At 37.1% G+C, this 11,796-nt stretch overlaps 1 protein-coding gene across 1 annotated transcript in view; it reads right to left on the bottom strand.

Moving 5' to 3' along the window:
- Positions 1–7,449: 7,449 nt before the first annotated feature.
- CNIH3 (cornichon family AMPA receptor auxiliary protein 3) overlaps positions 7,450–11,796 on the bottom strand; it is a 50,531-nt gene continuing 46,184 nt past the window's right edge. The window contains exon 6 of the mRNA XM_048057704.2: positions 7,450–11,688. Within this exon, the coding sequence (XP_047913661.1) occupies positions 11,661–11,688 (28 nt within the window). The 3' untranslated portion in view covers positions 7,450–11,660. The remainder of the gene's footprint in view (positions 11,689–11,796) is intronic.

Here is an 11,796-nt window from a genome sequence, read left to right as displayed (position 1 = left end):
ACTTGAACTGGAACTGCTGCTGGACAGCAACACCCATGATCTCTGGTGACCAAGGATGCTTCCACTGCCATTTTCTTCCTCTGAGGACTGAGTGAATGACTCATGTTTTTTTATGTAACCTGAGTCTAGGTTATGATTTTATCATGCGCTGATTGATAAGAATTTGACCTGATCCGCAGAGGATCCGTCCAGGTGACTGAAAAGCCTGTTTAACTGAGAATTCCAGAAATTCTACACAACCTTAAGCTATGCGAGTGCTGGAAATTATAGATGACAAACTATGTTGATTGTTAATTTCCTTTTTTTAAAAAATGTAATAATAAATCTCTAATTATAACCACAACTCTGTGGTCAGTCCTCAATCTGCCAGGGATACCTAATAGGATACCTATCTGCCTGTCCTCCATAGTGAAGGGTGACAAATATCATGAGTAAAGTTTATATTTGTAGACTAAACTGTGTGTTCACAATGCAGTGGAAACATTTCTGCTTTTGAGGTAGATCATCCACAGGAAAAGGGAAGGATCTAAGGGAACATGAAATAGTTTGGTATTAACAGTGATGATGATGATGTACTATTAGATTAACTGTAATAACTTGTTTAAAGGAAGATCTTTTCTATTGTACATCCAGTAAAAATAAAATTGATGAAGCTGTACACATAGTTCCAGTAAAGTGATTTTAATTCTATACCAAAAGAAACTGTCTCACTACAGAGATTTCTCTGGAAATGTCACATAAACTCACTTAGCATAAAGGACATTTTGATCTTAACAAAACAAAACAAACTAAACAAACAACCTCCCCCCATCTCCTGAATGCCTAAGCACTGTGATATATTTCCATTAACTGTAATCATATTAGGGCATCATCTGTATTCAGTCAGTAGAAGATCATTAGACCACACATTATTTTGAGCATGACACAACCTTTGTCTAACACGGGGAAGAAGAGCTCTGCACAGCAGCAGCACAGCCGCCGTGGTTTCTGCACTGTGCATGCCTTTCTGTTGAAAAGTTTCATCTCTTGTATGTCCCAAACTACATTTGGGCTATTGTTATAGATACAAAGCAACCAGTAAGAAGTCTCTCCTTCAACACTAATTACAGTCCATCCTTAGACAGCTGAACACAGATAACAATATTTACAGATAAAGAGTAGAAAAGATACACGAATAATATATAATTATAAAGAACCACCAAGAGTCAACTCTGTCCTTATTACCTGGCAAAGTGCCTTCTCCTCAATTTTTCACGAATCCCCTCTCAGTTTCAAGTTGTCAGTTATATCTGTATCTTTCTCTCAGGTGCTCTGATACAGCCTGTGGTTTATCTGAGAAGGTTCAGTCCCTGTAGTTGTGACAGTGGTTAACACAGTGGCAAAATGGTCTCCTAAAAGACAGACTATTCTCAACTTTTATTTATTTATTTATTTATTTTCTTCCTTAAAGTGAAAACTTAAGCACAGAATGCACAGCATTTATTAACTGTGTTTTTAAGCTTCTTCAGGTTAGGATATTAATGGAACTAATTCCCCATATGCTCTACCATACTCTATCAGTTTTTCTTGTCAGAAATGACTGACAACTTGAATTACTCTTCAATAGCTCACCGAAAGCTCTGCAAATATTTTTAAAGTAACTTAAATTCTGTTTTCTGTGCCTGGTAAAACAGTTGTATTCATCTAGCCCTGTGCCTTGAGCTATGTAGCTGTATTTTAATTAACCAATACTCATTTTTTCCCTGTACAGGGATAAATGTAGAGTCTCCAAATGCTCTTCCTTCACATTCCATAACATGCCCCATACCCTCAGGGAATGATCTCCTTCTCCATCTGCTGTTACATGGAGGTTAGCATTGTGCTTCATTTTGTCATTTGGTGCTACTGTTCACTGGAAATGATAGTTCTATCCAAAATCGTATCCTTTTTGTTTATAGTTATTTAATAAATATATAGTCAAAGCCCTTTATTTTATTGTTTTACTCAACTTTTCAAAGAACTACATTTTATCTCCTAAATAGGAAAATAATACATTACTACTACCATGCAACTTCAAAGAAGGTTAAAGTGGTGCAATATCACACTTCTTTAAAGTTACACCCAAGATATAACAAAGGTTTAGTTTTAGGAAGACTAGGAAAGCAAATACCATAGTAACTGAAATAATGCAGGCTTTTGGACTACTATCTTTTAGTCAACTGAAATTGATACCTCACTGCAGTTCAGTGCCAATTAAAATATGAACAGGAACATGCAGAGCAGCAGCAGAAGTATATAACTCTTGAATGGCCCTCATTAGAGCCACTGCTTTCTCATGTATCAATGAATGTAAAGACTAAAGGTCAGTTTTGCATAAAGGAACCTTTGTAGTTAAAAGCTGAATGTATCATATGAAATCCATAAAATATTCTAGACCAGTGTGTGCCTACTCTATTTCTCACAAATCATTGTACATTTTTTTCTCTTCTCATTAAGCTGCCTTTGATAATGACAGAACCAAACGCAGAGTAAGGGATTGCAGACCTGGGCTCAATATGAGGAAATATTTTTACAGCAGATGACCTAATTGGGGAACTAATTTTCAGCTTTAATGTTGATGGATCAGGATATATTTTCATGGTTTAAAAAAAAATAAATAGGAGCTTTATTAAGCCATATAAACATCAAGAATTGTTCATTTGCAATTTGTGTTAGGAATAAAGACACCAAACCTGTAAAAAGAATAAAGTAATTCTATGTCAGTCCAGGCAAAGAGGAAATAATAGGAGAAAAGCATATGAATCCTTTTGAACAATAAATGTTGGCTCAGTGGTACTCATAAGGACCTAATTAGAGATAATTAAAAAAAAGGAAATTTGCAATGTCAAGGCTCCTGCTCAAGAAACCAATAAATGGTAACATCAGATAGCCATGGCTGCACAGAAGCATGAAATCCCCATAGAGGCAACTACTTCCACTGCTCAGTACCTTCAATTCTCTAAAATTCAGGATACATTGAAGTCAATGTCAAAAAATAAAATAAAAATAAAAAGTCCCCAGTGCACATTTGTGGCAGAGATGGGCCTCATTCTCTTATCTGAGTTGTTTTTTTCCCGAAGTTGTTTCCATGTACAGATTTCTCCCTGCTAGGGGAAGACCTTGTAAACTCGTTGTGCCTGCACATTTTCTGTAGTGCTTCTGAGCTGTTAAATCTGAAATCAGAAATGCACTCCTGAAAGGCTGGGAATTCTGTTATAATTTTTGTGTTATTTCAGGTATTCAGAAGCTATGCAACATCAGCTACTTCCATAGAGAGCTAATGAGACTCATTAAGCTTAATAAAAACAAGTCAAATGTTAAGTCACTGTAGAATACTCATCCATTTGCTTCAGTTTATGAATAAGTCTGAAAGGAACAGGCTGCTACAATAAAAATAATAAATATAACTACCAGCAGTTTTCCAGAGAAGAAAACATAGCAAAGCAGGCTAGGCTTAGAAACTTTGATTAAAAGGTGAAAGGAAACCAACTGAAGAACAACTTTACATCTTATCTTTAACATCATATAGTGTGGAATTTATAAGTAAACTTAATTAAAGAACAGATACAGAATGATCAGACTTCAGTCATGACAGCAACAAGTTCCTGTGGTGCTTATAAATTCAGGTGTTTTTTTGTTTGTTTTGTTTGTTTTTTGTTTTTGTTTGTTTGTTTTCCTATCAAAACAGAAACTCCTGTAAGGCTTCAGCTAGGGAGAGAAAATGATTTATTTCCTTTTTTAATGCCCAAGCAATTTGTGTAAGGTGAAACAGTCACAGTGAGAGCATTTTACACCATGTAGATAATTAACCCATATCAAACCCTGACAAGATGGTACAAGGTATTATCTTACATAGATATCAGCCAAAAAACCTTAGCCAAATAGGCCTGCACGCATGTATGTGTTTGTTTCCATAAAACGTTACACAGCGGCATTTTACCTCATTTTACCATTGATCCGACTCTGAGACAAACCAATGCATATAATTCCTATTTTGACTCACCAGTACCTGGCAGGGGTCCTACCTACTTATGCTATATGAGGTGGTGACCTTTATCTCTTCCCTCATCTTCGAAAAGCATTGCACACCAGAGGTCACGGCAGCAGATGCTACTTGAGTGGCATGCCCTACTCATGAGGTCTCATAAAGTGATAACGAGACAGATGTCCCCTCTGGCTGCCCATCTCCACCAGTCCAGCACCATACCCAGTCTAGTCCACATGAATATACATGTTGCTTGCATTCGCTGTCTGCAGAGCAGGGTGGGGCTAATCTTTCTGTCCAACTTCCACATGAAAGATCCTTCAAATAGCCCCCTTAAAATGCCCTCAGCACTGCACAAAATGAAACCAGCTTCACGATGAAATTTGAGCTGCAAGAAACACCAATTTCCTTTTCCATGAACAAGCAGATTTAAGGTCCTGCTGCAGCAAGTGAAAATGACGGTCTTTCTTGTGCATACAAGCAAGCTTACTGTAACATGGCTTCAAACATTGGCCAAAATTTTACTTGCCTACTTTTTAACATAGTTTATATAATACAAGGAAAAATGATACTGAAGAAAGAGGTGATTACTAAAGCCGCAGGGACCTTAAAATTTCTCTCCCTCTCTTAACTCAGAAAGTTCTGCAGTCTTCTCTGTTTGGACGATATCCACAGAGACAGCTTCACTGAACCTAGATCGGCCACTGAATGTCACGTTAAAAACAGGGCACAGGAAAAATATGAGAAAAAAGCTATGATCATAAGTATACATTATTTAAAATGCTGTGTAGCTATGCTGTACATCTAATTAAAGCACAATATATCAAGACAGTGATATCTACTAATCATAAGAGAAAGTGTGAGAGAAAGATTTCTCAGCTGTCTCTTACGAGTTTTTTTTTTAACTCTTCTGGATGACAGTGAAAAAAGAATATTGTGGTTTCTACATACATGAGATTACTTATTTATATGCTAACAGTTTCTTCCAAGAATAAGGGCAGGGAATCTCTTACCACTTTTATTGAAGGGAATATCATCATAAATTTATGACCAATTTTTTTTTTTTATGACCTGCAATAAGACCTAGAAATTACCTTTAAATAGCAAGGCAATCTAGATATTTGCTTAAGAATCTATGCTTGCTGTATTTTGTATTTGCATTTGTATTTGTGTGTATGATACATTCATATTGGTTATATATTGAGAGTCAGGTAAGGTCTGAAAATGTGTTAAATATCTTTTAGAAAGAAACGTGGATTTAAAATTCTTATTTCAAAAGAAATGAACATACATATTGCTAAAGCTGCTATTAACAGCACAATTTGCACCTCCAATAACTTTACATTGTCAATAACTGAAAGAAACGGAGCAACTGCTTAAAAAAACTAGGGTCAAACTTTGCATTCCTATTAACTGCAGCACCCTGGTTATTTTCTGTCTTGTAATTTATATTGTTTTATACACCAAGCAAAATAAAAGTACTACATTACAGGTGGAGCAGAAATTCTGGTTTGTTTGGTACTATATATTGCTTTGCACAGGTGAGAGCACAGCAGGACAGTCAGATTTCTTCAGATCTGTCAGGACACTGGTGATATTAGGGATACTTCATGGGAAGAAAAGGAGCAACATCTATTCAGGTTTTGGATAAAATTAGTGGGTTTGGTTCTTAATTCTTCATTCAATTTCCATAATGTATGACCTATATATGTTACTAGAAAAATGATTTTTAAAATATTTGATTTGCCCCAGAGCTTCACTGAGAGTTTGACTACCTAGAAACTCACAAAACTGAGCCACAAAAGTACATTTTCTGTTACATGAGACCACCAATTTAAAGGTAAGAATATAACTACTTTAATTGTCTAAGCACAAAATATTTCTAGAACTGTGGTTTATTAAATTGCAGTACAATATCATCTGCAGCAAAGAGCTTCATTCTTAGGTTGAGATGTACCAGTGAAATAAGTCATTTATAGCATGCTCCCAGGTTATCTGGGAGAAGAAAAGAAAATGCTGTATTTTAGAGCAGAATTTTTCCTCCTTCCCACCTACAACAGCATTCCTGTGATGAATAAAAATAAATCAGAACAATGTGTTCATGAGTAATGAATGATCAAAAAACTCACCAGAGCAGGAATATGGATTGAGATCACTGATGTAAAGCTCAGTGCTACATGGATGGGAGTCTAATATTCGTTGCTTCCTTTTGGTGTGTTATTTCAACCTTCTGATCTCCTGTTCTGTTTATAGTAATCCAAGCCTTATCTAAAAAATAGCATTTTTTTCTATCCAATTATTTCTATCCAATAGCATTTTTGATTAACTAAGCTTATTGTTGCTTTCTTTTTTCTTCTTCAATTTTTCATTTCCATTGTCATCTTGGTGGGAATTGCACAGTGTTAAGTGGGACTCAAATGAAGAGGCAAAATTTCCATTAACTTCTGTGAAGCCAGATTTTCACTAAATTGGTCTAACTTTCTGTGACAGTCTGGCACTGAAACATTACACTTCTCCCTCTGATGTGTATGTTCCTCTTTCATTAATGTAATTTAGGTAAATTAATGTGATGTCAAGATCTAAAGGACAGGTTCTCTACTGGCAAAACTCTAGAGACTTTCTAGTGTGGATGTATTTCCCATGTAGCTCTAGAGCAATTTATGGGCATTATCCGAAGTCCATTAGAAGCAATGGAAAATCTCCAGTAAATTTAAGGATTTTGGACCATGCCCTGTACAATTATTCTTATTATTACAAAAATACCTGTATGGAGAAAGGAAAACAATAGAGTGCTAATACTTATACCAATGAATGAGAGATCATGACCCAACAGCAGTGTCAGATCATAACAACCTCCATGCAGTTTCTGTAGAAAGGTGTAGGTTGAAGAATTTTTTATTCCACTTCCAGTGCCTTGGTGTAAAATTAAGAGTATGGTCCAAGGAAACAGATGGAAAAACATTTATGACAGCTTAAGTGCTGTTAATTATTTGTAGGCGAAGCGTTCTGCTATCAGCATTGACTTGCTCTATTTGAAACCAAAACAGTCACAGCAGCAGTGGTTTTATCCAGCATCGCTGTAACTATCTGACTATAAATAGGACAGGTAGAAGCACAGATCAACACTTCACCAACAGGGCTGCCTTTCAAGCATCTACCCTTTGGCAAGCAGCTCGTTCAGATTTCATCCACTCACATTTTGTTTTTCCCCTACCCTTTTCCTTTACATGTATTCAAAAGTCATGGAAAAAAATAGAGTATTATATGTATGGAAAGATTTCACAAGCTAGGTGTTCTACAGATGGTACAAATGAAGACAGTGAGTAATCATTTAAATGTGCACTTAACCGCACACCTGTTCAAGGGAGCACAGGGAAATGACATGTTTTCTTATGATCTTTGTGTGGTTTGCCTGTATCACCAGAGCATGTGAGAGAAGAAAATTGCTGCTCCTAAGCAATGGCATTTACCTTTCCAGGAGAAGAGACGGGAAGTGATCAGGCTTGGGAAGGAAATCCGTAGCCTCCACCCACCAAGAAGGAGGAACTGGAGACAAGAGGGATAGCAGAGATTATTTCTCCCCTAAAAGCATGACGCTGGGAAGAGACCACTTTGTGTATGAAAATTGCAACATTTTTTTCTGTTGTTTGCTACTGTCTCCACTTCCCTGCAGCTCTACTTCCCTGGTTTTGGTCAAAGTGCGCTCAGCTTGTGTTTAGCCAGCAAGATAGCCAGGTATTAAGAGGGCAACCCATATCTTTTCTCTCTTAATTTTCCTTCCTCTATTCATGCTTATCTTATAATACATATGGCAAGCCTATCAGCTAAAATGACAAATCTGGTCTTGAAAATATCTACTACACATGGATATAACTGTTGAGAGGCGAGACCCCACAGAAGCAACACAGAAGAATATAGGGTAAATTTCTGGACGTTTTACAACACTTCCTATTACAGAAAAGAGCTATTTAATTTAAAAACAAACACTTTTTTTTTTTTTTTGTACCTGTTGATAAATCCAGGGAGACAGTCCTGTCATTGTAAGAAAATGATTAATCTAGATACCACTGTGAATACAATATTGAAGTTACCTGTCACAACAGCAGCACCGCCACATACTGATTTCGTGCCGTACTGCAGCCAAGTGCTGTTGGTCTGTTGGGGTAATCCAGCAAGATACTGCAACCTGTCTGGGCAACAACACCGAGCAACGAACACACTGAGGGCTGTATCTTACTCTGTTGTCTATGAGGCCCACAGTATTAGCAACTTCTTGATACTGTCAGACACCTTGGACACTTACTATTCTGGAGTTCTGGGTTGGAGATAACTGCTTTACATTGACCACATACTCTAATTAATGTTTTTGCCACTTTCATATGTTATCTCTACTCAGGAGGAGCTTCACTAAATTCCAGGAAAGGGAAAGTATCCTCATATCAGACAATTTTTCCATTGATTTAAATTAAAATTTTTCTTTAAGAGAAACAAAATGTTATTAAGATCAGGGGGATTACTTTTTTTGAATAAGGATTTTTGGTAAAAAATGAGAAAGTTAGCTTTCATTGTCTTTTCATAGTAAGGACGAGATGGGGTAAGATATTCAGAATTCTCTGAACAGCTTTCATTATCCACTCTCAAGAAAAATTAATTTGACTGGAGAGACAGCAGAGAAATCTTATAAAGAAGACAGGGAGAATGGAGAGCTTTTCTATGGGAGGATGGAAGAAGAGACAGCTCACTTCTAACCAGAGGCTGAAAAGGACTGCTCTCCCTGCGTATCAGAGTGTTAAATGTCATGAGATAAGGGGTATTTAGACTAATGTTGGCTCAAAAGCAAATGGAATGAATTATGCAAGAAGAAGTGTCAATCTGGAAATGAAGAAAAACTTGCTATTATGAGAGCAGGCGAGATCCTGGAATCGCTGACAGCAGTAGTGGGATCAAACCAACTGTTCTGCTTTCAAGTGGTGTTTGAGAAGTACATTGATGAGGTTGCCTGAAACAGAGAACTTGTTCTGAGTGACCTAGCACGTCCATTCAAGCAGCATGTCTTTGCAGTCACCTGAAGCCACATTCAGAAGACCTGTGAATGTAAGTGCCTCTTTGTGTACAAAGTCAAGGATTAGATGGCAATGCCAGTTGCAAAAACTCACAGAGCCCTGTAGACAATCAACTGATCTGCTAGTGATCTAGTTCACGCCTAAAGCTCAGGTTTTGAAAATTGTCTTTTCCTGCAAAACTGGATCATAATTTCACCCATTCAGCCTCACAAAAACATACCAGGACTTTTCATGAAACTGACTTTAAAGCATATATCTAGAATGTAGAAAACCTGAATTCATTTTTTTCTACCTCTGATGCATTCTGGAAAGATTCAGTCACCTACTCAGATTTGAGAGCTTTATAAGGTAGCAAGGTGCTTAGAAGTTATCACTGTGATGCTGATTTTCTCTTGTGAAGTTAGCTCCTATACTTCTGCAGAACGAGGTGCTTTAAGTTATAGTATGTACAAAAGAAATTCAGTTAAAGACAAACTACAGCTTTTGATCAGTTTTGCATTAATTATATCATGGCGACAGAACTTTATCAGAGTTAGCTCTGTAATGACCCAGCAAAGTTTCTTAGATCAAGCACACTCCAAGCAAACACAGCCATACTGATTGCAAGGTCAATGTGATTTCAAGAGCATACTTAGCCACTTCTGTAGTGTGTGCAATCCAAACTTATGAACCATCAAGCCCAAATTAGCTTCCTAAGTAACCTGAATTGGCAGCCTTGTTGTGTGCTTCCCAGAAGTGGGAATAGTAAGTTGTAGGAAGTTAAACTGCATACAGAAAGATTTATTGGCTATGTCTGTACTGATAAATTAAAGAATGTCTGTGCTTGGAACAACTTGATCTTCTAAATATTGTTAGAATAACCCCAGTATACTTTTTGCACAAGCCAGTTAGCACTATTCCAAGCAATGCCCAGGAGTTGGCATGGGCCACAAGCAGACAGTTTTAATTCACCAACTGTACTTTGCAGGCTGAAAGGATTTAATTTTGTTAACATAGTCTGATCACACCAACAAAAACCTTGTCACTGTATGCATGCAGTAGCTCCAGCTCTGTTTTGACCTTGCCAGACATGAGATTACTGCATTCAGCTACTGCTTCTCCACCATGCTCTAAAACAGGGTTTGTTAGCACAGGGATGGCGCTGAATGTGGGACTGGACCTCTCCTTCTGAAATCTCATGCCCAAAGTCCAAAAGAACAATCTGTTGGCTCTCAATAGGCAGAACAAATTTGGGAGGGTGAACAATGAGCTAGTGCTAACAAGACCGTCTGTAACCAAGCTGTTTCCATACAGATGGGCCTCTTCGCACACTCTGCATCTCTGCTAGTAACGTCTTATTACCTCATTGACAATGCAAGACCCAAGTTGTTTCTGTGCGTGTAGTGGTACTAGTCTTACTAGTCTTAGCAGCAGTTCTGGACATATAATGCTTCTGACCTGTTAAATTAAACAGATAAACCTAAAATATGAATAGATTGTGTTTATATAGATGTGCATTTGTATATACATATATATGAAGATATACAGCACATATACAGACAATTAAACAGAAATTATATGGTAAAATAATGAAAAAAACTTTTAAATTATAAAAAAGAACAACTTCCAATACCCACCTAATATGAGATAAAAACATTTTGTGCCTTAGTTTTAGCTTAAATTTGACAGCAGAAATAAAGCTGCACAATAGAATTACAGCCCATGATCGCCTGGTCCAGCATTTTGTTATCCAGCGTTCTAAAGAAGATAACGTTTATGTTACAATCCTCTTTAACATATGCAGCTTTTACCAGTCTTTTTTGCAGTCAGAGGAATACTACTCTGGTAAGTGCTTGATGTGCTTAGGTCAATCCCAATGTATTTACACGTATTACTGTGCTATTGATGCATCATAAATGAAATACAGAAATATACTGGACATTTATCTACAGGAATAGCATAACATTAAAAAACAGAACACTGTAATTTCTAAACTCTTCTGTTATTTTTGTTATGGGTGAAAAAAAAAGAACACCTGAAAACAATTTCCCAAGATCCAATATCCCTGTTTGACTAATGTCACAAGAACCTCCCTGCAGAATGGTCACACATCTTATCTGAACTCGTCAATGCTCATTTTCAGAACGTATTGTGTAGCTGTTCTTGCTGTGTATGATGATCTTGCCCTCTGCTTCCTCAGAACAGAAAAGTCATTAAAAGCAAAAACAATAACAACAAAAAAACTTTGCTTCCTGGAAGACAATAGGGGCTACAGTTTATGATGACTGCATTTAGCTGAGTAGCATTATCCCTGAAGAGGCGAATAGTTCTGTAACTCAGCCCACCTTGTTGCATTTTTTGGTTTTGCTTGGGTTTTGAAAGCCATTTACTGCAACACACTGAGAAACAAAAGATAAACACAGTTAACTCAGCCATTCTTCATGGTACTCTGCTTCTGCTGGATCTCTCTTTCACATACTTTGTTTACTTCTTGGGTTCAAAGTCTTCCTCTCTTTACTTTTTTTTCCTTTTTTTTTCTCATGCATCACTTGGCTCACTCACCCTTGTACCTTCACAGCCTTTGTTGTTTTCAGTCTTCAACGATGATGTTTCAGTTAAGAGCTCACCAAAGTGTAGATCATGCTGAATGTAAAAGAAAGACACAATATGAAAGTATCCTTTTGAGGCATACAGAGCACTTTGATTTTTATAACTCTTTACTGTCTGTTCCTCAGGTCTGACTGTAATGGC

This window comes from Anser cygnoides, chromosome 3, assembly GCF_040182565.1.
Source record: "Anser cygnoides isolate HZ-2024a breed goose chromosome 3, Taihu_goose_T2T_genome, whole genome shotgun sequence".
Classification (NCBI taxonomy): Eukaryota; Metazoa; Chordata; class Aves; order Anseriformes; family Anatidae; genus Anser; species Anser cygnoides.
This window is presented reverse-complemented; position numbering and strand designations above follow the sequence as displayed.